General features: G+C 65.8%; 11 protein-coding genes and 3 non-coding genes across 14 annotated transcripts; 7 read left to right on the top strand and 7 right to left on the bottom strand.

Annotated features, from left to right (window-relative positions):
* Positions 1-613: 613 nt before the first annotated feature.
* On the bottom strand, positions 614-5,892 carry YOR1 (ATP-binding cassette transporter yor1; the record flags this gene model as incomplete). The annotated part of the gene is made up of 7 exons (XM_069349808.1): positions 614-1,707; positions 1,975-1,998; positions 2,085-2,347; positions 2,449-2,520; positions 2,640-4,238; positions 4,332-5,468; positions 5,513-5,892. The coding sequence occupies 7 exons, from the start codon at positions 5,890-5,892 to the stop codon at positions 614-616; spliced, it is 4,569 nt and encodes a 1,522-aa protein (XP_069213352.1).
* A 1,505-nt stretch (positions 5,893-7,397) lies between these two features.
* PRO2 (glutamate-5-semialdehyde dehydrogenase) lies at positions 7,398-8,738 on the bottom strand (the record flags this gene model as incomplete). The annotated part of the gene is made up of 1 exon (XM_069349807.1): positions 7,398-8,738. The coding sequence occupies one exon, from the start codon at positions 8,736-8,738 to the stop codon at positions 7,398-7,400; it is 1,341 nt and encodes a 446-aa protein (XP_069213351.1).
* A 363-nt stretch (positions 8,739-9,101) lies between these two features.
* Q8F55_001172 (uncharacterized protein) lies at positions 9,102-10,653 on the top strand (the record flags this gene model as incomplete). The annotated part of the gene is made up of 4 exons (XM_069349806.1): positions 9,102-9,181; positions 9,238-9,685; positions 9,730-10,173; positions 10,210-10,653. The coding sequence occupies 4 exons, from the start codon at positions 9,102-9,104 to the stop codon at positions 10,651-10,653; spliced, it is 1,416 nt and encodes a 471-aa protein (XP_069213350.1).
* A 78-nt stretch (positions 10,654-10,731) lies between these two features.
* On the bottom strand, positions 10,732-12,843 carry Q8F55_001171 (uncharacterized protein; the record flags this gene model as incomplete). The annotated part of the gene is made up of 8 exons (XM_069349805.1): positions 10,732-11,016; positions 11,068-11,400; positions 11,453-11,963; positions 12,021-12,339; positions 12,402-12,502; positions 12,538-12,590; positions 12,625-12,682; positions 12,716-12,843. 8 exons carry the CDS (start codon positions 12,841-12,843, stop codon positions 10,732-10,734), a joined length of 1,788 nt encoding a protein of 595 aa, XP_069213349.1.
* Positions 12,844-13,911: 1,068 nt separating this feature from the next.
* Q8F55_001170 (uncharacterized protein) lies at positions 13,912-14,649 on the top strand (the record flags this gene model as incomplete). The annotated part of the gene is made up of 1 exon (XM_069349804.1): positions 13,912-14,649. The coding sequence occupies one exon, from the start codon at positions 13,912-13,914 to the stop codon at positions 14,647-14,649; it is 738 nt and encodes a 245-aa protein (XP_069213348.1).
* A 390-nt stretch (positions 14,650-15,039) lies between these two features.
* Positions 15,040-15,974, top strand: Q8F55_001169 (uncharacterized protein; the record flags this gene model as incomplete). The annotated part of the gene is made up of 4 exons (XM_069349803.1): positions 15,040-15,084; positions 15,163-15,242; positions 15,277-15,406; positions 15,504-15,974. 4 exons carry the CDS (start codon positions 15,040-15,042, stop codon positions 15,972-15,974), a joined length of 726 nt encoding a protein of 241 aa, XP_069213347.1.
* A 742-nt stretch (positions 15,975-16,716) lies between these two features.
* TIF3 (Eukaryotic translation initiation factor 4B) lies at positions 16,717-18,384 on the top strand (the record flags this gene model as incomplete). The annotated part of the gene is made up of 5 exons (XM_069349802.1): positions 16,717-16,720; positions 16,774-16,833; positions 16,970-17,332; positions 17,384-17,784; positions 17,830-18,384. 5 exons carry the CDS (start codon positions 16,717-16,719, stop codon positions 18,382-18,384), a joined length of 1,383 nt encoding a protein of 460 aa, XP_069213346.1.
* Positions 18,385-19,121: 737 nt separating this feature from the next.
* On the top strand, positions 19,122-20,200 carry Q8F55_001167 (uncharacterized protein; the record flags this gene model as incomplete). The annotated part of the gene is made up of 2 exons (XM_069349801.1): positions 19,122-19,313; positions 19,346-20,200. 2 exons carry the CDS (start codon positions 19,122-19,124, stop codon positions 20,198-20,200), a joined length of 1,047 nt encoding a protein of 348 aa, XP_069213345.1.
* A 166-nt stretch (positions 20,201-20,366) lies between these two features.
* Q8F55_001166 (uncharacterized protein) lies at positions 20,367-21,101 on the top strand (the record flags this gene model as incomplete). The annotated part of the gene is made up of 1 exon (XM_069349800.1): positions 20,367-21,101. The coding sequence occupies one exon, from the start codon at positions 20,367-20,369 to the stop codon at positions 21,099-21,101; it is 735 nt and encodes a 244-aa protein (XP_069213344.1).
* Positions 21,102-21,430: 329 nt separating this feature from the next.
* Positions 21,431-21,814, top strand: Q8F55_001165 (uncharacterized protein; the record flags this gene model as incomplete). Its single annotated transcript, XM_069349799.1, has 1 exon — positions 21,431-21,814. The coding sequence occupies one exon, from the start codon at positions 21,431-21,433 to the stop codon at positions 21,812-21,814; it is 384 nt and encodes a 127-aa protein (XP_069213343.1).
* Positions 21,815-21,912: 98 nt separating this feature from the next.
* On the bottom strand, positions 21,913-23,580 carry Q8F55_001164 (uncharacterized protein; the record flags this gene model as incomplete). The annotated part of the gene is made up of 6 exons (XM_069349798.1): positions 21,913-22,141; positions 22,176-22,539; positions 22,574-22,712; positions 22,754-22,910; positions 22,945-23,073; positions 23,108-23,580. The coding sequence occupies 6 exons, from the start codon at positions 23,578-23,580 to the stop codon at positions 21,913-21,915; spliced, it is 1,491 nt and encodes a 496-aa protein (XP_069213342.1).
* Positions 23,581-24,284: 704 nt separating this feature from the next.
* Positions 24,285-24,363, bottom strand: Q8F55_001163. Its single transcript has one exon. It is a non-coding gene; the product is annotated as a tRNA-Met (tRNA).
* Positions 24,364-24,381: 18 nt separating this feature from the next.
* On the bottom strand, positions 24,382-24,464 carry Q8F55_001162. Its single transcript has one exon. It is a non-coding gene; the product is annotated as a tRNA-Thr (tRNA).
* A 615-nt stretch (positions 24,465-25,079) lies between these two features.
* On the bottom strand, positions 25,080-25,160 carry Q8F55_001161. Its single transcript has one exon. It is a non-coding gene; the product is annotated as a tRNA-Arg (tRNA).
* Positions 25,161-26,476: the final 1,316 nt, after the last annotated feature.

Here is a 26,476-nt window from a genome sequence, read left to right as displayed (position 1 = left end):
TGCGTCAGCGGCTGAGATCTGCAATGTCCGGGCATCCTGTCGCGCCACTTGTACATACGCGGCTGGGAGGCAGCATGACGCAGAGGCGCTCACACCCACCACTCGACGACACCCTTCGTCCACCGTGTTCGTGCTCGTCGCTCACTGCCCCTACAGCTCCTCCCCCCAGCCCTCATCTATCCCAGCCCTCATCTATCAGCGCTCTCCTTCCGACGCACCCTCCGACACGCATGCTCGAGTTGTTTGTTCCAGCGGATCTGCCCGTCCCTTGCCACCCGCCGCCACCCCGTCACCCCGCCACTCCCGCGCTCCCACACTCTAACCCGTATGCATGATGCATCAGCTCGTCTAACCCTGGTACATGTACGCAAAATATAGAATCGACCCAGGTCTATGTATGCTTGACGAGGCTTGTATCTAGATCCAGTCCCGGGCGTCGCCCCGCGGCCGCCCCGCGCGCCCCGGCCGCCACCGGGAGCGGCCACGGCACCGGAGGCTTCCGTCGGGCTGGCGGATCACCTCCCGGCGCTGTTCCGAGATCGCACCCGCGATTCCAATGCACCGACAACAGCGGCCGCACCCCTGATCCCATTCTCATGACGTCGACCGACGCCTACTCCCTGACCCCAAACTTGAGCGAAGCGTAGTGGCGAATGTCCTCGAGCGTGATGCCGGACTTTTCGCACATCTCGCGGAAGTGGCTGCCAGAAGTGTACAGGTTCTCGGGCGTGTCGAACGCCTCGGCCTGGCCGTCCGACATGACGAGGATGCGGTCGTACGAGAGGATGGTGCGCAGACGGTGCGCGATACACAGCAATGTCTTGTCGCCAAACTCGCGACGGATCGTCTCCTGGATCTTGGCGTCGGTTTCAACGTCGACAGAGGCCGTCGCCTCGTCGAGCACGAGGATCTTGGGGTCGCGCACGAGCGCACGCGCGAGCGACACGAGCGAGCGCTCGCCCACAGACAGGTTGTTGCCCTCCTCCTCGACCGCGTAGTCGAGGGTGAAGCGCGACGTCGGCGTTTCGGTGCCGGGCTCGCCCGAGCCGTAAGTTGCCGAGGGGATGAGGTGAGCGCGCTTGAGAGCATCGTACAGCTCGGCGTCCGACTTGGTGCCGAAGGGGTCGATGTTGGAGCGCAGCGTGCCGCTGAAGAGGAGAGGGTCCTGCGGGATGATGGAGATGCGAGAGCGGAGCTCGTGCAGGCCGATCTTGGAGATGTCGACGTCGTCAATCTTGATGCTGCCGCCGCTGAGCTCGGCGAGGCGGAACAGCGTGACCATGATCGACGACTTGCCCGCGCCTGTGCGGCCGACCACGCCGATCTTCTCGTTGGCCTTGACACTGAGGGACAGGCCCTTGAGGACGTTGGGCAGCTCGGGGCGGTACTTCATATAGACGTTGTCGAACTCGATCCTGCCCTCGCTGGGCCACGTGGGAGCCGGCATGGTGGATGCAATCTCCTGCGGCGCCTCCTGGTCCAGGTGGTTGGCGTAGTGCAGGATACGCTCGGCGCCAACCATGTCGTTCTCGACCTCGGCGAGCTGACGCACGAGCCACGAGAACGCCTGCTGTACAGTGAGCATGGTCGAGAGGCCGAGACCCGACTTGGCGGCCGAGACCTTGTGGTTGAGGACGACGATGAGCGCGACGGAGAAGGTGAGGAGCGAGCCGAGCATGTCGAGACGGATTCCCAACCACCGCTGGTCTGTAGCATTGTCAGCACAATCCCTGTCTTCTGTGTCATCTGTCCTGCTCCACCTGCGCCCTCCTCTCACCAGCTCAAAGCTGGGTAGTTGGTGGAAAGGATGAGGGAAACGGAGTTGGGAGTGTGAGGCGGAGAAGGCCGAAAGTGGCGGATGCGGATGCAAAAGTGGCACCCCAACACCTCCACCACTTCCAAGCCTTTATCGCACTTCACAGCCTCTCTACCGTTCCCAACAACTTCACAAGGAGAATGGACAGCTTGACTCACTTATGATCGTGAAGAAGTATGCTCCTGTGTCATGTGTTAGCTCCAGGGCGATGCGGGGGAGGCTGGAGGCCGATGGCGACCACGGCGGCCTGGTCAACTTCGCCACTCACGATTTTCAATGTCCACTCGCTCGACGTTCTCTGCGACGAACCGGTCACTCTCCCCGTACGCCCGGATAGTACCGATACCCGAGAGGGACTCAGAGAAGTGCGAATAGAGCGAAGAGCGGAGGAGGGCGTCGATTCGCTTGAACTCGCGGGACGACCGGCGGTAGAATTGCGCGCAGTGCCAGTAGAGCACGAGCACGACCGAGACCGCGATCAGGAACCAAGGGCTCACAATGGCGAGGAGTATGATTGCGCCGACAATGTTACTTGGAGGGTTAGCGGTCAGCACGCGCTGGAGGCATGGGACTCGAGGCTTGGGACTCGAGGCTTGGGACTCGAGCGATGGGACTCGAGCGATGGGACTCACCCGAGCGTTCCCACCGACATTCGCATCGCATCGCTCAACGTGTTATCGATCGTATCGATGTCCTTTGAGAAGCTTTGGATGTCAGTAGTTGAAAGATATGGGTGTTGTGAGGTGCCTACCGGTTCATGATGCTGTGATGGAGCGTCAGTAGTGCCACATGTAGCGAGTGCCACGAATGGCTAAGGACTCACCGGCCGAGCGGCGTCGTGTCAAAGAAGCTCTGCGGGGCGAACATGACGCGCTGGATAGCGTCGGCGTGCAGGCGAACTGATGCAAAGTAGTTGATGTAAGAGTTGCTGAAGCCCATGAAGAACATCGAGATGGCCGAGCCGATGCCGAGGGCGGCGTAGACGCCCATAAACTTGTTGTTGCTCCATCCCCACGAGTACTGCTGCCACCAGATAAGCCAGTACGACGTGATGATGGTGAATCCCTGGGCGATAGCGACGGCGAGGAGCAGGAAGGGGACCATGTAGACGCCACGTCCAGCTTTGAAGTAGTCGACCCATGTACGGCCGCTGATGGCACCGGTGCCGCGCTCTTCCTCCTGCATAAGCTGGTGGCGGATGCCGCGGGTGACCATCTTGGAGCGGTCGACAGCTGCAGGCAAGGGGGCGTTGGGGTCGGACGTGGCGATGGCAATCTCCTCGTCGGCGGCCTCGGCCTCCTGAGTGTCCTCGGCACCAAACTCCTTGACGAGGCGGGTGAACGCGCCGCCCTGGGCCTTGAGCTCGGCGTACGTGCCAGTCTCGGCGACACGGCCGTCCTCGAGGAGGATAATGTTGTCGACGTAGGGCAGGAAGTGGATGGCGTGGGTGACAAGCAGACGGGTCTTGCCGGCAAGGGCACCCTTGATAGCGTTGAAGAAGACGGCCTTGCCGACACCGGCGTCGAGCGCAGACAGCGGGTCATCGAGGGCAATGATATCGGCGTTGAAGTAGAGCGCACGGGCAATGTTGACACGCTGCTTCTGGCCACCAGAGAGCGTGATGCCCTTCTCGCCAATCTCGGTTCCGTCGCCGTCCTCGAGGATCTCGAGGTCAGGCTCAAGGCACGCGTTCTTAATGGCAGCCCAGTAGCGGTCCTCGTCGAACGGGAGACCGAACAGAATGTTCTCGCGGACGGTGGCGTTCTGAATCCAGGGGGTCTGGGCACAGAGCGCAGTCGAGCCCGAGAAGATGACCTTGCCGTCGGTGCGGCGCATCTCGCCCATGAGGCCCTGGAGAAGGGACGACTTGCCCGAGCCGATAGCGCCGACGATGGCAGTGAGCGAACCACGGGGGATGGAGAGGTTGATGTCCTTGACCTGGAAGATGTCGACCGGCTCGGCGTCGGCCTGAGGGGTGCCGGCACCAGACTTTGCGGGGGTCTTGGCCGCCGGGGTCTTTGCGGCGGGCGTGGCGTGGCCAGTCGTGCCTCCCTCCTTAGCAGCCTTCTTGGCCTGGGCAGCAGCGAGCTTGGCCTCGAGCTTGGCAACCTCAGCCTCCACGGGGGGCGCGGCGTCCCAGGTGAACGAAGCGTGGACGATGCGCACAGCCTCCTCCATGTCGGGGTCGATGAGGCGCTCCTCGTTGGTGACCTCGGCGTCGAACACGGCCTGGAGACGGCCAATGGCGTTGGCAGCGTCGGCAATGGCACCGAGGGTCATGGGCCACATCATAAGGGGCATGCGCATAAGCTGGAACAGGGTGACGACGGTGAAGATGGTCGCGGCCTGGAGATCGTGCGCGGTAGCCGAGTAGGTGATGAGGGCAAGGATTGTCGCCAGAGTGGGGAGCGACATGGCAAATCTGAGTGTGGCGTCAGCAACTTCCTTGCAACCTCACCACCCATCCTCGTCCCCAACACAACGTCGGGGACCTCATTGAAACAAGAAAACTCACGCCATCATCGCGCTTCGCACAATAAGCAACATGCGGATGTACTTGATCTCCATGGCGCGGATGGCCTTGAGGCGGTCGAGGAAGGGAGCCTCCCAGCTCATGAGCTTGACGATTCGCATTCCACCAAGAACCTCCTGCAGCAGCTTTGCGCGCTTGTCGGTCCAGACCATACCCTTTTTGCGGATCGCAAAGAGCTGCTTCATGATCGCCGCCTGGGCAGGGGTCATGATGATAAGGAAGGCGATACCAGGGAGGGCCGAGTAGCCGATCTGGACGAGCAGGATGATCATGATGATGACAAACTGAATGGGAGCGGTCCAGACAATGTGGAAGAAGCCCGAAGCAAAGTCGATACGCGACGTGTCGGTCGAGATGTGGTTGACAATCTTGCCGTTGGGGATCTCGCCGCGCGACTTCTGGGTGAAGCGGAGCGCGCGCTCATAAATCGCGGAGATGAGGGCGGCGCGCGAGAGCACACCGACGGCCATGGAGCGGTAGAAGAAGTGGTGGAGACCGATCGACGAGACGACGAGCAGGAAGAAGAGGCCCAGCGCCATGCCGATGCCCGAGCCGGTGCTGGGGTAGCGTCCGAGGCCGTGCATCGCAGCCTCGTACTTTGCGCTCCACTTGATGAGGGCGCGGAGGAGAAGGGGCGAGCACGCCGTGGCGACATCTGCGACGAGCTTGAAGAGACCAGCCATCCAGAACCACATGCCAAAGGTATCGCTGAGGGCCCAGGCGAGCGAGGGCTTCTTCTGGCCAGTCTTTGTGCGGTAGTCGGCCTCGCGCTTCTCGCGGTGGGGGAGCAGGGACCAGACGATGCGCTTGGACAGTGGCAGGGGAGTGGCGGGATCCGCCAGCTTCTTGTTGTACTCCGCTGCCTCGAGTTTCCTCCTCTCATAGTGGCCGGTCAGGCTCTGCGCGAGGACACCGGCACTCCTTGACTCGGGGTTCTTCCACATGTCGGACGGCTGGAGCGTCCTTGCCGAGCCGAGGGCCATCATGGGGCTGATCCAGTTGAAAAACATGAACGACAGCCAGTTGGAGTTGGCCTCTGGGGTCATGATGGCGTCCTCGAGCGACAGCGGCGCCGGCGGTGGGGGGTACTTTGGCTTGACAAAGGGGAGGGAGTGGCGCCTGGGGAATCAGCATGGCGCCAACGCGCTCCGCAATCAACTCACCACTGGGGCGTGGTGTACGGCCCACCAGCAACATCCTTTAGGAGCTCCTTGCCCGACTTCTCCTCGATGATGACCATGGCCTTGCGGACCTGGCCGTCCTCCTCGACCTCGACGATGCCGCGCTCCTCGTAGTCGCCCTGTCGTCGTTTTCCCATGGCTGCCTTCTGTGCGGCTCCTTTCTCGTCGAGGGGGTCGACGTCCGTGATCGTCCTGCTCGTCTTTTCATCCTCGCTCGAGCTGGCTGCGGTAGACTCGCGCCTGGCAGCGGTGGCGCGCGCTGCGGCGGCAGGCGGGGGTGCGGAACCGACAGCGGGGCCGGACGCCGGGCCTGCGTCGCGCAGGGTGGACGACGGCGAGTCGTCGCGAGCGCTGCTACTCATGCGAGGCTATTCCCGTGTGGTCGAGCGGCGAAGACGAACGAAAGGAGTCGAGGTGGTCGACGCGGAATAATAGCTGGGAACCACCGTGTATTTCAGCGCTGGAGTCGCCGAGGACGCCGGGGCTGCTGGGGTCCAAATAAAATGCGAAGGCTGCGGAGATGGCCGCAGAGGCGTGCAATGTCGTGATTATCACTGGGCTCGAGGACGGGGATGGGCGCGCGAAGAGGCCGAGATGGATGTAGATGCCTCGCTCGTCAACACAGTGTTATCGTGAGAAGGACAATGGCAACCTTGAGAATGTCATTGTTGCATCAATGCAGAGTACCACACGGCATGACGCGCGCTGAGCAAGCGCCGAACCGCAGCAGTGGCATCCCCCTCGGGCGCCGAGGTGGTGCCCGGTGCAGGCAGCTTGGCTGTGGCTGTCTCAATCCAGCCTCGGCCCTGTCTCTTGATTCCAAGTGTGGTGTATTCGGCTTTGGCCGAGAAAACTTCTGGCCAGCGACCTCCGGCCGCTCGTCGAGCGCAAGTATTTCGAGGTCGCTGACACACCACCCTCGGTCTGGCTTGGGCTCAGGGGAGCCGCAGTCTCAGCGAGAGCGCAGCCGGATCGGCAGTTCCCAGAGCCACGCACCATCCCGGCAGAGCGTCACCTCCGCCTCGGTTCGGGAGTGGAGCCCAGCACAGACAGACGGATGCACGCGGTGTGTGCTCTACAAGGTTGTGCCGAGGGAACCGAGAGCGATCGATCAGTCATGCCATTGGCTTTGGCAGTGTTTTCATTCGAGATGCGGGCGGTAAGCGGCTGTAGCGAGCCGGCGAGCCGCATAGCACCCGCGCGTCGGAGCGACCACGGAGCGAGCCGTTGCCCGCCGGTCGCCACCGGTCGCCACCCACATGGGCCGCGGTCATGTCCGCGGCGCCAAGCTCGCTCCGCGGCATGACGCGCGCGTCCACACCGCCAGCCGCGCAATCGGCGCTCAGGCCCGGCGATACCATGACGTGGACCGCATGGGTCGAGCCGTGCTTGGCCTTGGCCGTTGGGGGAGGGTGGGGTTCGGGAGATGCTCGAGGGCTATCAGAGGGCGTCGTCGCGTGTGAGTGTGGGGCAGCGGCTCGTGTGAGTGCCTAGCGAGGAGTGGGTCGGGAGACGCGGCGACGTATTGTGGCCGCTTACATCTGTCTGGCCGGCCTTGATTCGGTCACAAACTTGAGTGCAACACTTAAACCCAGCTGAGCGTGTTTCTAATGCGTAAATACTCGCAACCGTGAGCATTGGGTCTTGCACCTTCTGCATCTTTCTCGGCTGTGTCGTCAGGTCGCCCCAAGGCCCTCCAGTCCTCCGTCCGTTATCAATTCCATGGTCATTGCCTCGCGTGGTCTTGTCGGTTTCGATCTCCCATTCGCTTCTAGTGCCGACTCAGACTCGCTGCCCCCAAAACGCACAGCGCCCCACACAATGCAGCCCAAATGCATATGGTACAACTGCCCCTCTCTATCTGTCGTTAAAATGGCGCCTGCTCCCGCGAGATATCCGTGTGCGTGTATCCCTTGCCGCCCTTCTCATGGTCCGCAATGACCGACCCGTCGTCCTTTGTGCTCCTCAGCACGTACTTGTAGATGACGAGGCCGTCCAGTCCAACCGGGCCGCGCGCGTGCGTCTTGCCGGTCGAGATGCCGACCTCTGTGCCGAGGCCGTAGCGCGTGCCGTCGGCGAAGCGCGTCGACGCGTTGATGAACACATTGGCCGAGTCGAGGCCGCGCGCCCACGCCGACATGGACTCCTCGTCCTCGGTCACGATCGAGTCGGTGTGGTGGCTCGAGTGGAGGTTGATGTGCTCGATGGCCGCGTTGACGCCGGGCACGACCTTGACGGCGATGACGGGGCCGAGGAACTCGGTGAAGTAGTCGTCGTCGGTGGACGCGGTCGCGTTGGCCGCCGCCGGCGTGCCGGCGATAGCGGCGAGCGTGGCCGCGTCGGCGCGCAGCGACACGCCGACAGCGACCAGCGCGTTGGCGACCTTGGGCCACAGGGTCGACACGAGTGACTCGTGCACGAGCAGCGTCTCGGCCGCGTTACAGGCCGCCATGTAGTCGATCTTGGACTCGACTGCCACGCGGATCGCCTTGCCCTCGTCGGCCGTTTTGTCGAGGTAGACGGCGCAGATGCCGTCGGCGTGGCCCATGACGGCGATCTTGGTCTGGTTCTTGATGCTCGTCACGAGCTCGTTGCCGCCGCGGGGCATGACGAGGTCAATGTACTTGTCCTGGGCGAGGAGGGCCGAGATCTCCGAGCGCGTCGACACGCTCTGGACAAACGTCGACGGGATCGACGTCTTGGCGAGCGCGTCGGCAATGATGCGAGAGAGCACGGTCGTCGAGTTGACGCTCTCCTTACCGCCCTTGAGGATGGCCGCGTTTCCAGACTTGATGGCGAGCGCGGCAATGTTGACAACGACCTCGGGGCGCGCCTCAAAGATGACGAGCAGCACGCCAACGGGGCAGGTGACGCGGTGCAGCTCGAGCCCCGGCCCGAGCTCCTTGGCGAAGGTGACCACGCCAGTCGGGAGCGGGAGCGCGGCGACGTCCGTGATGCCCTGCAGCATCGCGTCGTACTTGCCCGGGCGGCCGAGGTCGAGGCGGGAGAGGAGCGAGGCGGACAGCTTGCCGGCCTCGACGAGCGGCTTGGCCGCCTCCATGTCCTTTGCGTTGGCGGCGAGGACCTCGTCGCGGGCGGTGGTGAGGGCCTCGCGGATGGACGCGAGGGCGACGTCGCGCTCGGACGGGGCGACGAGCTGCGAGGCCTCGAAGGCGCGGCGCGCGGCGATGGCGATCTGCTCGGCCATGTTTTGATGTGTGCGTGTGTGGTGTAGTTGCTGACTGAGATGTTGTCGCTGACTTTTGAAACGGTGGCGAGCCAAGCCAAGAATCCGAGTCGGATCGGCGCGTGGACCGTGGGAGAGTAGACCACGTGGCGCACGTGGCGTCCCGGCCCTGCCTGCCCACGCGTTGTGCCCTGTTCCCTGAAATCGACGTCGATTCCGGTGTGCGATGTGGCCGCGGCCGTCAGTCTACGACAACTCGACAAGTGGCCAGCCAGCCAGCTGCAGCCAGCCAGTCCAGCTCTCGACAATCCACATACATCGACGACGACGGCGCGGCTACCACAACTTGCCCCGCGATGAGATTGTAGCACCACACTCGTCACCATGCGTACAGAGTTCAAGAGCAGCGCCCTCATCGGCGTCGCCATCGCGTGCGCCGGCAACATTCTCATCTCCCTTGCCTTGTGAGTGGGGCAACTCCCCCGCTCCCGCCCCCTGTTGTGCCCGCTGACACCACCAGGACCGTCCAGAAGCTGGCGCACATCCGCGTCGAGGCGGCGGCGGCGGCGCGCGCCGAGGCCGAGGACGCCGCGACACCGCGACCCCCGCCCCTCCCCCTCCGCACCCCGAAGCCAGCGTACGCCGTCGACCTGGCCGAGCCGCGCGCCGAGGGCCCCTCCCCTTCCCCCAGCCCGCCGCCAGTCGAAGAAGGCGCGTACCTCGCTTCCCCGCTCTGGTGGCTCGGGCTCGGCATGATCGCCGTGGGCGAGGCGGGCAACTTTCTCAGCTACGGGTTCGCGCCGGCTTCGGTCGTGGCCCCGCTGGGCACGGTCGCGCTCATTGCCAACGTCGTCTTCTCGCCGCTCATCCTCGGCGAGAGCTTTACGCGGAGAAACCTGCTCGGCACGGGCCTGGCCATCCTGGGCGCCGTCACGGTCGTGTGGTCGTCGCGCGACTCGAACCCCAGAGTGAGTAGCTGTGAGGTACGCCGTGAGTCAGCTAACACGCGCAGCTCTCGCCCGACCAGCTCATCGCCGCGGTGACGGCCACGCCGTTCCTCGTCTACACGGCGCTCAACATCGCCGTCGTGGTGCCCCTCGTCATGCTGTCGTCGCGCGAGAGCTACGCGTCAAAGTACATTGGCATCGACGTCGGCGCGTGTGCCCTGTTTGGCGGGTACACTGTCATGGCGACCAAGGCGCTGTCGTCGCTCATGTCGTCGATGCTCTTTGGCGCGTTCAAGCATCCGGTCGCGTGGGGCGCGGTCGTCGTGCTCATCGTGACGAGCGTGCTTCAGATAAAGTTCCTTAACCGCGCGCTCATGCGCTTCGACAGCAACCAGGTCATCCCGACGCAGTTTGTCTTCTTCTCCCTCGCCGCGATTGTCGGCTCAGCAGTCCTGTACCAGGAGTTCCGCGACGTCGACGTCAACTCGCTCGTCAACTTTGGCTTTGGCGTGAGTCGCACCCCACGACCGCGGCGCTGACCCCAGATCGCCTTCACCTTCCTCGGCGTCTACTTTCTCACGACGCCGCAGCCGGGGCCAAACGAGCCGACGCGCATCCTGGCAATAGTGGACGAGGAGGCGCCGCTGCTCCTCACGCCCGGCTCGCGACGCGGCTCGGTACAGACGCCCGGCGCTGGCGCCGGCCCGGTCCCGGGCAGGCTGGTCAAGCGGCCGTCTGCGACCAACATCAGCAGCCTGGCGCTCAACTCGCAGGCGGGGCTGCTGCTGCTGGCGACGACGCCGCCCGTCACGCCCGGCGCGCTCCCCACCCCCGGGTCGCTGTACGGCAACGGGTCGTCGTCGCAGGCGGTGCCGCACCACCGGCCGCGGAGCGGGTCGCGCGCGAGTGTCGCGAGCGAGGCGACGGCTAGACGGGGCAGCCCGCTCGCCGAGACGGGGTGGCCCAGTGTATCTTCTAGACTAGGTTAGTATCGCCATGTATGTCTGCTTTATTGTTCTTCTTTCATCGGCTCTGGCTCTCTATTTGCGGTACAACACGTCCATCTCCTAGCCCGTGATCTTGTGCGCGGCCTCAACAACAAGGTCCTTGGCGGCCGAGGCGGCGTGCGCAACGGCGTCGACGAGGTCCTGGGCGCGCACGCCGAGGCGGTGGACGAGGCCCGAGTCGATGGCCCACTTGCCGCCGTACGCGAGGCCGACGAGCAGGGCGACAGTGTAGGCGATGCTGCGGACGCGCTGGCGGCGCGCGAGCTTCTCGCCGCCCTTGTAGTCCTTCCACACGACCCACGCGTTGTCCCACCACTGGTTGAGCACGGGGCCGGGGTAGTGTGTCTGGGGGGTGGGCGTGAGCGGGGGAAACATGGCCAGCAGGGGGCGACTTACGAAGATTCTGCCCGATCCCCCCTTGCGCCAGTAGTTGTTGACGAGGGGCCACGTCGTCTTCTCGAGCTTCTGCGCAATCACCTTGTCGTACTTCTCCGCGGCGTCCTGCTTGACCTCGAGCACGGGGATGCTGTTGTCGCGCATGGCCGTGATGAGCTTTGTGACGTAGGCCGCCTGGAGCTCGAGCACGATGGTCACGCTCGAGTGGTTTACGAGGAAGTTGTTGCCGCAGAGCGTAAAGTAGTTTGGGATGCCGGGCAGCGCGACGCCGTGGTACCACACCTGGTCGCCCTTGCCCGCGTAGTTTTGCGTGCTGTCGGTCGAGCCGGAGACCTGCATGTCGATGTGCTGGGCGTGAGCTCGGCGCCCAAAAACTGCCACTTACATCCGCGTCGTAGCCCGTCGAGAGCACCACCACATCCGCCTTGACGTGGCTCCCGTCGTCGACCTCGACGCCGTCCTCGGTGAGCGCGGTGACGCGCCCGTAAATCGCGCGGTTCTGCGGCGCGTTGATAGCGGCAAAGTAGCCGTCCTCGAAGACGTAGCGCTTGGCCTGGAACGGGAAGTCGGGCACAATCTTGTCCTTGAGGTGGGGCGGCGCACGGCGGCGCATCCACTCGCCAATCTGCTTCTCGTGCACCTTGCGCGCCGACTTGCCCTCCTTGATGAGCTGCGTCTTGAAGCGCGAGTCGAGGAGCGCGAGCATCATGAGCCTGTAGATCTTCTGGAAGACGGGGAAGCGCGCGCGGAAGTTGCGCAGCTGCTCCGAGTTGGGAGCAGAGTTGCGCGCGCCGTCCCAGCCCCGCGTGAGCGACGGCATGAGCCACTGCTGCGTGCGCGCGAGGGACACGACCTTGATCTCGGGGTCGAGGCCGAGCGTGCCGACGATTTGAACGCTGCGGCCGTGTCAGCGAGGGTCACGTCCGCCACACGTCAGGCGCCACTCCACTCACCCGCTGCACCCGTTCCCGACGACGACCACCGTCTTGCCGCGCAGGTCCTTGGGCGCGAGATCGTGCGGCCAGCGCGCAGAGTGGATGATCTGCCCCTGGAACTTGTCCTCTCCCGGCAGGGGGATGCGGCGCGGCTGCGAGAAGGCGCCGGTGGCGCCGACGATTACCTGCGCGTCGACGTGCACGTCGCGCTCGTTGAGCGTGTCCCGCAGCGTCACGTGGTACAGCGACGCCTCGGCGTCCCAGTCGGCCTTGACAAAGTCGTGCTGCAGGCGCAGGCGGTTCTCGAGGCCTTGCGTCTTGACGATGTTTGCCCAGTCTGTGGTGGGTCAGCCCGCCCTGCCCGCTCTGATTGCCGCCTGCCGCCCACGCCACACTCACACTCCTGGAGCTCGGCGCGCTCGGGGTGCGTCTCGGACCACTGCGAGTTCTGGAACCGCGAGTGCGAGTACGCGACGGCGGGGATGTCGCAGCGGCAGCCACTGTTCGTCAGCGCACTCACGGCCCCAGGCCTCACGGGTATCTGTTCTGCCACCAGGTGCCGCCGACGCCCGACTCGCGGTCGATCATCTGCGCCGTCAGCTCGCTCGTGGCGCGCACGCACGATCCAGTTGGTCAGGCCCTGGTCGTCGAGGTCGAGCGCGAGCGTGATGCCGCCGATTCTGCCCGTCAGCTTTGCCCCCTGCCCCACTTACCCAGCGCCGACGATGAGCACGCTCGGGTTGGCGAGGGAGTTGATCTGCTTGGCAGCCACGAAGGGGCTGCCCTCTGCGGCGCCGGCTAGCGTCGGCACGGTGGTGGTCGCTGTCTTCTCGCTGGCCATTGTGTTGGGTTGTGGGAGAAGAGCGAGCTGCATCTGGGCCTCGCTTTATGAATCGGTCGTCGTCGTCGTCACCCGTGAGTAACCAGCGGTAGTTTAGACGAGGTCTGGGCTACTGACCCACCCACCCGTTCCGGCGGCAACCATTACCGGATAAGTGAGTGAGGCGCGCACCCGAGCCGAGAAGAGCGGGACGGTGGGCGCGGGGGGGGGGGGGGGGTGGCCTGCATAACGGCACTTAGACGAGCTCGTCGATACAGGCAGCAGACGACTGCCTCCTGCCAACATCCCCCCTCATCCTTCCCCACAGCCCCGCGGCTCCCCACGCAAGCCACAGGACGAGGCGCACGCCCCGCGGCGCAGACGTAGACGGTGGCAACAGCCCGCGCCGGGGCTCAGGCTGCACGCAGAATGCCTTGCATGCATGCCTCGGTGTTGCTGCGTCGCGTATGTGCACCAGCGAGCGGCTCGGCTGCGTCTGTTTCGTCTTTGGCGAGGTGCGGCAAGCGGACCGGGGGGGACCGATGCCGGCGGGGAGCTGAGGGGACATCAGGTGTCGATTGCTATTGAGTTTGGTCATGCAGCGTTGCTGGATTCCCCAACGACCAGTCCCACGCACGGCAGTGCTCGTGCTCGCGTTCTCTCTCGGAGTTGCGGCGTTGACATCCTCGACAGCTGACATGCGTGATGACGAGATGACGCTCACGCAGCGAGGCATGTGGGTGGCTTTGGACGAGGCGCTGTGCGGCGCGCCGCGCACGGCCGGCGCCACCATGGCACCTACAAGCCGGCGGTAGAGGCGGCAACAACATCATCAGCTTATCGCTGCTGTCTCCCCCCGCGCGCAGCTGATGCATCGTTCTACAGCCCCGCCAGTCGCCATCAAGCCCTCCGCTGTAGACCACGCTGCGCGCTGCGCGCTACCGCCCCGTCCCCACTACTCACTGTCCGCGTGCCAGCTGACGTCATGCGCATTCCTCGCGCCCGCTATTCTCAGCGACCTGCGCGGTGAGCAGCGCGCTACAAAACACGCCCAGCGACATCTTCTGCAACCCCACCCACCTCTTCGCCATGCCCTACACCCTCGTCCTACTCCGGCACGGCGAGTCGACGTGGAACGCGCGCAACCTCTTCACGGGGTGGGTCGACGTGCCGCTCTCCCCCAAGGGCCGGGCCGAGGCCTCGCGCGGCGGCGAGCTCCTGCGCGCCAAGGGCGTGCTCCCCGACATCCTGCACACGTCGCTGCTGAAGCGCGCGATCGTGACGGCCAACCTGGCGCTCGAGGCGGCCGACCTCGACTGGATCCCGGTACGCCGCGACTGGCGCCTGAATGAGCGGCACTACGGCGCGCTGCAGGGCCTCGATAAGCGGGCGACACGGGACAAGTACGGCGACGCGCAGTTCATGCTCTGGCGCCGGAGCTACGACACGAGGCCGCCCGCTATCGACCCCGAGGCGCCCTACTCGCAGTCGCATGAGCCGCGCTACGCGGGCCACCCCGTCCCCCTCGCCGAGTGCCTCAAGGACGTGGTCGCCCGCTTCTTGCCCTACTGGCACGACGCCATCGTCCCCGACCTGCAGGCGGGCAACACGGTGCTCGTCACCGTGCACGGCAACTCGCTCCGCGCGCTCGTCAAGCACCTCGACGGGATTAGCGACGCCGACATTGCCGAGCTTAACATCCCCACCGGCATCCCGCTGGTCTACGAGCTCGACGAGGCGCTCAGGCCCGTGGTCAAGGGCGGGACGTACCTCGACCCCGAGGCGGCTGCGGCGTCGATCCTGGCCGTCGCCAACCAGGGCCATTGAGGGCGTCGAGGAAGGAGGGAAGGAGGGAAGGGAGGAGGGGAGGAGGGGAGAGGTGGTTCGCGTCGCCTGTTCATACTGTAGCGCCTAGTCTGATTGTGTCTCGCCATGCCCTCCATCTGTAGTTCAGTACATCGTTCCCGTGTCAGTATCCCCATGCACGCCGTGTCCGCCCCGTTCTCGCTGCGCCGTGCTCGCTGCGCCGAGGGTCATCGCCGCGTCGCTCACCGCGATCGCCGTCGCTGCACCATGACGTCATACCTCATGGCAGCCCCCAGCCCATTTGCTCCCGCCACCACCACCCAAGCCACTCCCCTCCTCCTCGCCGCGGACTGGCTCTACTCCGCAAAACATTGCACCGTCTTGGCTCCTCCTCCCCCGCCCACCAGCACAATGAGCTCGAGGGCCTGCCTGCGCTGTATCTCCAAGAAGCGGCGGGTGAGTCGTGTCGGGCGGCGGCGCGCGGGCCGCCAGCTGGTCTCGGGCACAGGCCGAGGCTGACTTGCTTCCTCCCAGTGCGACCACGAGCGCCCGGTCTGCGGCTCGTGCAGGAAGCACGCGCAGGCGTGCGAGTACCCGCCTCCCCAGCAGCGCCGGTGCGTTAGCCGTAAAGGCAGAGCTGATGCCCAGCGGCCCGGTGGCTGGCCTCACTAAGCTCGCTGAGACCCGCGTGCAGCAGTGCGAGAACGCGCTGTGGTTCCTCCTCTCGCTGCCTGAGGTCGGGGCCGCGCTCGAGAGAATACACCTGGAGCAGGGCGAGGTGGGTGTCGTTGGGGCAGGCAGCACCGTACGGCACGTGCAGTGCGGCGCGGGCCAGCCACCGGCCTTTGAACCTACTCCTCATACTGACGCCCCAGCTCGCCCTCCCCTCCGCCCCCACGTCCGGCCTCGAGCGCACGGAACGCGCAGAATGGTGGACAGAGTACCCGCTCGACTCGACGTCGTCGCTCCTCCGCTTCCTGCAGCAGGGGCACGTGATGCAGGCCGCCGGCGCGCAGCCCCAGCCGACGGGCACGTCCGAGGCGTCGAGCTCGAGCGCCGGGCTCTCAGCCCGCTCCCGCATCGAAGAGGCACACACCATCGTCGTGGCCCAGGACCTCGGCTACGACGAGCAGGCGGGCAGCGGGAGCACGACCCCGAACCGCCCGTACGGCGACGTGCTCGACAACGACGCCCAGCAGCCGCGCAACACGTTCAGCCATTTGTGGAACCTCGTCTCGGCCGCCATCCCGGACGAGCCTTGCCCCGTTACGCGGGCGGCACACGCCGGCCAGCCACCACGGCCGGGCGCGAGCAAGGAGTGCGATGAGAGGGAGTGTTTCTGGTGACGAGGAGGAGGGGGGGGAGAAGGTGGAGGTTCTTTAGAGTATGGATACACATACGCAGTCGGTGTCAGCCTCGAGGTGGGCTAGCAGTATGGCCCTATGCCTCTGCTCGCCGTCGACATCAATGCCGCTCCAGGCCATCAACGTCAAGGTTTGCGGTCGGAAGCCGGTCACCACGGTCGCCGCTCGTGATGCCACCAGGCGCCGCCGCGAGAGTGTGGCTGCTGACACGCTCTCAACTCGACCCTCCTTGAGCAAGACCGTCAGCTGTATCACGCATTGCACTGAGGAGAGAATGGGGAGCAATGCATGTCGCTGGGACAGCATCGTCTCGATATCAAGTCTCAACGCAGACCGGAGCCCCGCGCGGCGACATCGGGATTTCACACCGTGGCGTTTGCGTGATTCTGCGATTTTCAGAGAAGTTGGACGGCGGCGTGGGTGGGTGGGCACAGTGGTGGGGGTGTGGGTGGTGGGAGCTGGCCGGCCGGGCATGCAGCGCGCCTGGCTGTACTCGCTGGTGCCGCCGGGCGCGGACAATGCGAGGCACTGCAACCAACGCCAGCGGCGGCGGCGACCACCAGCGACCACCATCGACGACCACCTTCGCAAAAACAGTCCAGTCGTCCGTCGTCCTCGTCCATCGTCCAAACGACACCTCACCACAGTTAAAAGGAGCGCACCCCACGCCCCACCCCCCTCACCCCCAGCAGCAAGCACCCCCCCCCCAAAACCACCAGCAACCATGGGTGCGTACGGCCGCTTGCGCCCAGCTCGCCGCCTCCACCGGCTGACCCCCCAGCACCCAAAAAGCAAAAGGCGCAGAAGATGAACCTCGCCGACTTCTTCGCCGAGACGAACAGTACGTTGGTTCGGCGCGTGCGCAGAGCTGACCCTAGCCTCGAGCAACTGGGCCGATGAGATGGAGAGCCTCCCCACCGCGCGTGCGTCTCGGCCTCGCACGAGCCTGCCCTGTCCGTACTGATCTGATGACCCAGCGGCCCACCGCACCGACACGGGCCCGCGCCGCGGCGAGCCGGGCTACCTCGACAGCATGCCCGACCGCTCTGCGCGCCCGGCGTTTGGCGGCGGCCCCGTCCGCGACGAGGTGCCCGTCCCCGACGTGCCCCCATTCACGGCCTTTGTCGGCAACCTGACGTTTGAGACTGACGAGGAGGAGCTGCGCGCCTTCTTCCAGGCCCAGGACCCCAAGAGCGTCCGCCTCGTCAAGGACGCAGAGGGCAAGCTCAAGGGCTTTGGCTATGTCGAGTTCAACACGCGCGACGGGCTCGTCTCGGCGCTGGCCGTGAGCGGCACCAGCCTGGGCGGAAGGACCGTGAGGGTCAACGTTGCCGAGGCGCGTGAGTAGAGACGGGAGAGAGGATGGAACGCAGGCTAACGCCGCGCCGCAGCCTCGACCGCGGGCCGCCGCGACTTTGCTCCCTCGGCCGCCGACGAGGCGTCGCAGTGGCGCCGCGCGACCCCGCTCGTGCAGCGCCAGCCCGAGCCCCCGCGCCGCACCTTCTCGGGCGCATCAGACGGCGCCGACCGCGACTGGTCGGCTGCGCGCGGCGCAAAGTTTACGCCGTCGCGCGAGTCGTCGGGCTACGGTCGCCCCCGTGACGGACCGCCCCACGAGGGCCGCGAGCCCCGCGAGCTGACCCCCTCGGCGGCCGACGACGCCGACCAGTGGCGCTCGAACAAGGCGTTTGTCCCGCCCCCCGCGCCCCAGGTCGGCGGCGCCCGCGGCCCCCGCGAGCCCCGCGACGCTCCCCCCCACCGCCCTGCCGGCCCCGCCGACACCGAGTCGACTGTGAGTGTAGGCAAGGTGACATTGTCTACAGTGCTGACATTGCAGTGGTCCCGAGGCACCCGCTCGCCCGCTCAGCGCGCCGAGCCCGCCGAGCCCCAGCGCCCCCGCCTCAATCTGCAGGCGCGCTCCGCTGCCGCCGGCACGGCCGCCGAGACGGCTTCGTCGTCGTCCAAGGCGTCGCCGTTTGGCGCGGCCAAGCCCGTCGACTCGGCGGCGCGTGAGGCCGAGGCTGCGGCCCACGCCGAGGAGCGCCGCAAGGAGAAGGCGGCGGCCGGCGCCAAGGCCAAGGAGGAGGCCGAGAAGGCCAAGGCCGCACAGGCGGCCAAGCGCGACGCCGAGCGCGCGGCCCAGCCCAAGCGCGTCCACCCGTCGCGCCTGCCCCCCAAGGAGGCCAAGGAGGCCGCTGCGGCCGACGCCGACGGCTTTGAGCAGGTCGCCGCGCCGCGCGCACAGCGCGAGTCGGCGCCCGCGGCTGCGGCTGCCCCGGCCAAGCCTGCCACCAAGGCGACTGCGGGCTTCTCGTTTGCGGCGGCTGCGAGCGCGCTCGGCAGCGACGAGGTCGACGACGTTGCCGACAAGGTCGCCGACGTGTCGGTTTAGAGGGTAAGGCAGGGTGGCGCTTTGTAGAGTCTGGTGCCATCTGGTCACGATGTTACGTTTGGGCTTTGCGGGGGGGCGTTGCGACGCGGCGACGCAGTCGGCGCGGCGCGTGGGTTGGGTTGGCCGGCGGAGGTGGCCGCGGCGACGCGGGCGTGAGTACCCTGCGTGCCATCGACGAGCGCTCGCACGCGCCGAGACTGCGCGACACCTCGTCGCTGAGGCGTGTCGATCACGTTAGGTTGATCAGGTACTTCTTGCCGTAGGTGTACGTGGATAGTCGCCACGGTCTGCGCCTTGACCGTGTCTGCGCGAGGTCGACCTTGAGCCTGTAGGAAGTGCAGCGAGGACAGGCGGCAGTGTTGGTCATCTGGCGGCGACGCAGGCGCGGGAGGGGAGCGGCGGGTGGGTGGCCGTGCCTCGCGATGTGCCACTCGGGTCAGCCAGCCGTGGCAGTGGCGGCGGCGGCGTGCATCGCGCTCGCTGCGCGCATCGCAGCAACCAGCATACTTCTTACGGGAAGCAGCATGCATTGTATGCTGTCGCCCCGCCCCACGAGGGCGCGTGCACGGTGCGTTGCGAGGTGGCCGGCCCCAGCGCTCTGGCCGCGTCGTCGTTCGCGGCTGGGCGGGATGATGACGTGGGAGTCGTGGCTGGGTGCGGGTGCGTAAGTTGCCTTCCGGCAGGTGGTTGATCTGCTCGCCAACTGCGACGTCTACCTCGACTCTACTCTACACACGATGGGCTCAACGAACCGCTCGGACGTGAACGCGCTGGCGTTGGAGCTGGGCGGCGTGGGCGTGGGCGCGGGGAGCGAGATGGGCAGCTCGCCAGCCGACAAGCCCAAGCCACCGCCAGACGGGCTCAAGGACGCCGCCGCCGCCGCCGGGGACGACGCAGACGACGCAGGGGGCATCACCCCCAACGAGGAGGTAGGCCCCCTCCCCAACCCCGCTAACGGCAGGACGAGCAGGGCGGCGCCGTGACCCGCTGGCTCATGGGCGCGGCCGGCGCCTCGCACCCGTCCAACGGCTCGTCGGCGTCGTCGCGCGCCGAACCAACAGACACGGACCTGACGTCCCCGCCGATCAAGCGCGCGCGGGCTCGCTCCAGCTCCGATTCGAGCCTCGAGTCCTACGTGTCGGGTTACTCGCCGCGCGCGCCCGCCCCGCCCTCATCCGCGCCGCCAGACGACCTGTGGCGCCCAGAGGCGATGTGGTACGGGTACGCGGCGAGCTCGCCCTCGACGATGAGCAGCACCGACCTCGCTGCTGGCGGGGTGGGGCTCGGCGCCGGGCTGGGCCTTCGACACTGGGGCGAGGCGGCGCAGCCTCAGCGCAGCGCGACGGATCCGTCGGAGCGCGCGCGCATCGTTCCCCGCCGGACCCGGGCGAGCATTAGCACGGCGCGCCCGCCCTCACCGAGCACGGCCGCGGCGTCCCCGCTCCTCCCGCAGCCCGCTGTCGAGCCGGCACCAGCGCCCCGCGCCTCGGCTCTCGCGGCGCTCACCGCCCTCGCCGCGCGCCCCGCCCTCGTGCCCCTCTGGGCCGAGATCGCGTCGTGCGCCGCGCGCTGCGCCGACATTGTCGACGACGCCGTGCTGGCCTCGGCCGGCGTGCTCCCGTCCCCCAGTGAGGGGGGCGGCACGGGGCCCGCCTACGAGCCGGGGGCGCGCGCCTTCTTCCGCCTCATGAGCCGGTTTCCGGCCGACGCCGGCGCGTGGGTCGACATCGAGCGCTGGGCGCGCGGCGTCGAGGCGCGGCTCGGCGAGGCGGAGGGCGCTGGGGCAGGGGAGGCGGGAGCGTGCCCGGTGCAGTAGGCGCGTCCGGTTCGTAGTGGCAGCAGTCTGGCTCAGTCGCATGCATGCATTAGGGGACTGTGCGCGCCGCCTTAATGTGCACGCCACGCACCTCGCACCGACGTTCGCGCCCGCGCTCGTACTTAAGTGATGGCCGGGCCCGGGAGGTGGCCCAACAATCGCCACTATGAGTCTGAGCTTGGGGGTGCTGCCGACGACGACTGGCTCGGCGTGGGTGTCGGGGCTGGCGACAGGGGCCCAGCGCGTCGAGGTTGGCGAGGCGAGCGCCGCGGGGATCACGGACGACAGCGCGGTGGCGGCAGGGACCGATACCGCGGCCGACGACGACGGCGAGGAGCCCGACGCGACCGACACGGCGACGGACAACGCGCCCTCGCCTACCGACGACGCCCCGCCGCAGAACACCACGGCAGTGTCCAACGCCACGACCCACAACACGACGTACAACGCCACCCGTGGTCGCAACGGGACCCGCACAAACACCACGCGCCTCCCGCCCTGGAACAACACCAACGCGACCGGCAACAACCAGCTCGCGCCGCTCGTCTGGGCCAGCATCCTCCTCCCGCACGAGGTGCTCTGCGGCGCGTCCCTCTTCAACGTCTCCGACGCCTGCTGCAACGCGAGCGCCGGCGCCGTGGGGCTGCAGCCCATCCCGCGCGTCTTCCTCGACGGGAGCGAGTCGGCCGGGGTACAGCACCTCTGCCTCATAGCGGCTGCGTCGGCGAACGACAGCGCGACGGCGAAAGCGGCCGCGAAGTTTACGAACTGCGCGAGGTGGGCGAGCAACGACGCCGCGGTGCTCTGCTCTGTGAGCACGACGCCGCGCTCGTCCGGCGCGCGGCGGGCTGCGGTGGCGGCGGCGGCGTGGGTGCTCGCTGCTGCTGTTGTCGCGTTGTAGAGGGAGGGAGGAAAACATGCATGCGCTTGGCCCTCACGCACTGACCGGCGCGGAATGACGCGGGTGGGTGGACTCGGGCGGACTTGAGTGTGGCGGCTGCTGCCACTGGCTGCGATCGGGAGTGTTTACTCTCTCTCACTCTCGCTCATGCAGATGGCAGATGGCGGGGTGAGGAGATGGACCGGCTCTAACCTCTTGCGACGAGCCACCGCCGCGAGGCGCGTGTGGCGCCGCGGCATGTTCCACAGCACATTGACTCGGCTCACCATCCACCCCGCTCGGGATATAAACGCGCAGTGGTGCCCCCTACTCCCCCGCACCCATCCCCCATGAACCGCAACAACACGAACTGGTCGGCCACCCTCGCCCCGGGGCAGGTAGCGTGCACGGCCGAGACGGCGCAGTTCGTGCCCGGCTGCTGCACGGGGCTCGGCGGCACGCAGGGCACCGGGCTGTGGACGGGCGCGGCGGGCGGCCAGCGCACCAACAACACTGGCGCGCCCGTCACCATCTGCATCATCATGGCCAAGGGCAACGCGACGAGCGACCTCAACGACGTCGTCGCCGCGTGGGACAAGTGCATGGCCGGCGCGAAGGCCTCCAACTTTTACTGCAACGTCGACCCCAAGGCCAAGAGCGGGGCCGGGCGCCGCGCCGCACTCGGCGGTGGGCTGCTGCTCTGGGCCGTTGCGGCCGCCGTGCTCGCCGCGTGAGGCAGTCGCTGGCGCCGCGCTCCCCGCGTGAACTCCCACCTCGCCCGCAGGCGGACCACCCCGTGCCCGTATCGTCCCATGCATACCTATAATACAGCCTACTTGCCCCACTCGTCGAGCGTCTTGCCCAGCCGCTCCAACCCCACGTCCAGCACGGCCCGGTCGACCGAGAACGTCACGCGCAGCCACCCCGGCGTGTGGTAGTTGTAGTTTGACGCCGGCGACACCATGACGCCGTTGGCCATGCACGTGCGCACAAAGGCGCGCTCCTCGTCGAGCGTCGTGATGCCGGTGCGGGGGCGGATGTCGACGAGGATGAAGTGGCCGCTGGGGGTCAGCGCTGCCACGCGCTGCGACTTACGCGTTCGTCTGCATCGGCTTGCAGCCGCGCGCCTCGAACCACTCGCGCGTGTGCTTGGAGGCCGCGGTCAGCAGCCGGCGGTTCTCGGCCGTGAAGCGGTGCAGCGTCTCGCGGTCGTTGAGCAGCGACGAGAAGATGACGTCGGCCGCCGACGACACCTTCATCAGGAAGACGGTGTGCAGCAGCGCGCGCAGCACGACCGGGTTGTGCTGGCTGATGACGCAGCCGACGCGCAGGCCGTTGGCGCCAAAGTCCTTGCTGACAGAGTAGACAATGTGCACGCGCGAGTTGTCGAACGGCGCGCCCGTCTCCTTTGCCAGGTCGAGGCTCGCGATCGAGATGAACGGCGCCGCGTTGGGCAGGTCTGGCCGTCAGCGGCGTCCCCTACCCCAACCCACTCTCGTTGTCGTACACGCTCAGCGCGTAGATCTCGTCCGCGATAAGGTGGAGGTTGTGCTTCTCGGCAAACCGAGCGTACGCCACAATCGTCGCCTTATCCAGGGTCTGGCCGTAGGGGTTGTGTGGGGAGCAGAGCATCTGCCGTGTCAGCGAAGCACGCACACGCGCGGCACACTCACGACGGCGCGGATAGGCGTACCCGCCGCCTCGGCGTTGGCCTTGGCCTGCTCGAGCACGTCGAACACGTTGGCGCTCAGCGCGTCCTCCTCGGTGCACTCGACCGAGACAATCTTGGTGCCGGACCGCGCGACCATGTTGACAAAGAACCCGTTGTAACTGGCGTCAGTGCCGCCTGCCAGCGCACACCCACTGAGGCGCGGGGATGAGGATGCCCTCTCCCGGGTCGACGAGCGTCTGCAGCAGCTGGTCGAGGATGCCCGTCGCCCCTGGGCCGGTCACGACGTCGTCGGGCTGGATCGGCGTGATGGGGTGGAAGTGGCTGCGTGTCAGCTCGAATCCCACGCACGACCCACTCGTTCCAGTACGACGCGATCGCCTTGTTGAGCCGCGCCGACCCGCTCGACTGGTTACCGTAGCCCATGTCGGTGAGGGTAAAGTTGTCGCTGAACGCCTTCTTAAAGTACTGCGGGTTAGCCGGGCAACAGCAGCAACGTACAGCATGGTACTCGTTGATGAGGAGCGAGTTCTCGGCGAGCGCGAGGCTGACGGCGCCGTCGGGGTTCTCTTCGGGATCGGCAGATGTGCGGAACAGCGCGTCGAGCTTCTCGGTCGAGTCGTGCACCGTGCACGCCCTGGCCCGGTCGCTGATCGGCGGGCCGGTGTAGCTGTTGACGGCGTCGTCCCACTCGCCCTGGACGGCGTGGTTCGGGCTCGGCTTGGAGAAGGTGGCCGCGAGCAGCGACTTGGACGGCGCGGCGCCGTCCTTGAGCGACGCGGCGGCGAGCGCGGCCGTCGCAGCCTCGACGGGGACTTGGACGGGGGTCATGCTGTGTGTGGTGGTGAGGAGAGGCGGGGCGATGCGTGCGGGTTATATCCCAGCGTGAGCTGGTGTGCGACAGTGTCGTCTCGAAGCGTGGTGCGTCTCGAAGCGTGGTGGAGTGCGATAGCTCGTTACGAGCTCGGGAGTGGGCGAGCCGGGCAATCGGAAGTTGGGAGGACTCGGCACAGGCCGAATCGCCATCAACGGGGGCCATCACGTCCTTTTATATCAACACTGCATGCATGGATCGAGTCGGTGCTCCGCGGGGCAGCTGGCCCGTATCGCTATGCACAGCACATGGGATTGGCGATGCACTGGGTGCGCCGAGGACCAAGGACGTTGCGGAGTGTCCGCCCAGCCGTGAGGCTCACCCGCCTCGGCGTGGGCTTGGCTTCGGCAATGAAATGGTAGCAGTCTGTCTGTCTGTCTGTCTGGCTGCTGCTGGCGCCCCGCACACTGGTGGAGACGCCGAGCCTTTGACATTGCCAGATTGCAGCTCACCGAGTCATGTGAGGCGGGCCGGCGCCGACAAGCAATACGTGAGGAATGGGTGTCGGACTGTGCACCGACTGCTGCCGACGGGTCGATCCATCCAATGCTAGCTCGCGGATCGACGTTTTCAACCTCGCTTCACCTCCCCATCCGTTGTCGATCTTGACAAAAACCACCGCCAGCACACACAAAAGATGAACCGCCCATCCTTCTGTACGTATCGCCACCTGGTCTCGATCCAGGGATCTCCAGGTGTCATGTTATGAGCCTGGCGCTTTTCCACTAAGCCATAGCGATGGAATGGAGGGGGTATCTTGCCTTCTACCCGAATCGAACGGGTGACCTTTCCATAGCATGTCCATACTAGTGGAAAATTCTAGCCACTGAACTAAGAAGGCGGCAGATGTTTTCAGAGGGGTGACGGGGACAAAGAGCGCGGCCAGGGTGGGGGGAGGGGGCGAGGGTGCGAAGGGCGCGAGCTGCGTGGTGCGAGTCGACGTGAAGAGAGAGAGGTACACCGACGAGCACACTCTCATTGGCTTCACGAGCAAGAAACCAATACCTCCCTTGCTTGGTGGCGGCTTTAGCAGCCATCTTGGGACTGTATGAGAGCTCGAGAGTTGTGGACTGTGGCAGGCGTGTATGCCAGCCACCCTCGAAGCGCCTCCTCACATGGGCATGCATACATCGCCTCACCGTCGACGCCCCCTCAAAGTAGTCATGCCACGCCCACTTGCAGGTCGGTGCCAGCTCGTTCTCGTCGATACATGAATCGGGACGATGCACAATGCTCTCTCATCGCCGCTCTCAACAGCGCATCTCCATGCGTCTTGAACAGCACCAGCACGCCGCCAATCACAAAAATGCAGATTGCAAGGCGCACAGATCAGCGCCAGAACGCTCAAAGGCACCTCTGTTGTTATGGCAAGCTGGCACATCCTTTGACGCCGGCCTCGACTTCGATTCTGCACCTCCATCAAAACCCAAAAAGCTTCGAACGTCGCGCTGTTTGCAACCCACGGTGGGGATCGAACCCACGATCTTGCCCTAACTGGAATAGGAAAGGCACGCCTTAGCCACTCGGCTACGCGGGCCTTGGAAATTGACGTCGAAGTCTGCTTCCGCCGGTTCGTTATAACGCCTCCATTTTGATCCCTTTTCGCCCCCGTTGCAACCACTTGCACCGATACGAAGAGCGGAGACGTCGCAACGAGCACCTGGGACAGTGACGAGGTCAGCCTACCCAGAGACGAGGCAGATCCATTCCTGTGGAGCCGCCCGGCATTGGTCGGATAGCGGAAGTCTATCGGGCTGCCTATCGACGCGATTGTGGATTGTGGGGAATCATTGTGGGGATTCCTCGTTACGTCGCGTCCGGTATGGCGGATCCGCACTTGCAGGTTCCGAGCGAACCGTGTCAGACAGGCTGATAGTTGTGCATAGGCTGATATGTCCAGATCTCCTGACGCGTTGGAAAACGCAGAGTGCTCCTGCGGCATCCACGGCGGTCGTGGCGGCGGTCACTCATCCGCAGATCCATCCATCCCCACGTCAGCCACACTTGTTGTTCCGTCCGCCTCGTCGGAGACTCGCAACGGAACTGTGTGAGCAGCCCACCGCCCACCGAACCCACCGAGCCCACTGCTCGACCTCCACTGTCGCGTTCTTCGTCGCCGGCGTCCCGGATCCAGCCCAGAACTGCCACTCACATTCCAAGCCCACCACCCACTATTCCGGGCGCAGCTAACGCTGTGCATCGCAGCTGACACGTCGGCAGCGCTGGGTTGACTGCAAGGACGCGGTACATCCGAGGGGCAGTACTGCCCGTGGTCCCGATACTCCCGGATACGCAGAGGCTTGGCTGGCATTTGGGCTTATCACGTGAAAGTGGGTGGTGAATCTCTTCCTCTGCCGTCCTGCCTGGCCATTGACGATAGACGAAGGTGGACCACATGGGCACCAGTCTTATTTCGCAATCCAGAGACGTGCCAAGACACGCTAGCGGGCGACAGGTGTCACATCCACAGGACAAAGGCCGCGCATCAGCTGAAGTGGGGTAGCCTCAGGCGGAGGACCCAGGGTGCATATGCATGCAGTCGTAGTTGTTGCGGACCGTGTGCGTCTGGGATCCAGGCCCATCCATAGCCGGTGGGTCCCTTTGCAGCGTATGAGGACTGAGGACGTACGAAGTGCGGGGAGGCGCAAGCCGCCAGCCTATCGCGTGCCGCCGTACCGTGTGGAGTGGGTTTGTGGACTGGATATCCCCCCGTCCTGGAGTCGGAACGAGCGTCACTTATGACGTTACGAGCCACCCCCGCGTGTTTGCCAGTTTGCCATGGTCCGATACGATTGGAGTTGTTGCTTTTCAGCCTGTTTATTCCCTCGCCCACTTGATGGCGCACGACAATGT

This window comes from Vanrija albida, assembly GCF_041260175.1.
Source record: "Vanrija albida strain AlHP1 chromosome Unknown contig_1, whole genome shotgun sequence".
Classification (NCBI taxonomy): Eukaryota; Fungi; Basidiomycota; class Tremellomycetes; order Trichosporonales; family Trichosporonaceae; genus Vanrija; species Vanrija albida.
Note: the sequence above shows the minus strand (reverse complement) of the source record. Positions and strands in the feature narration are given on the sequence as shown.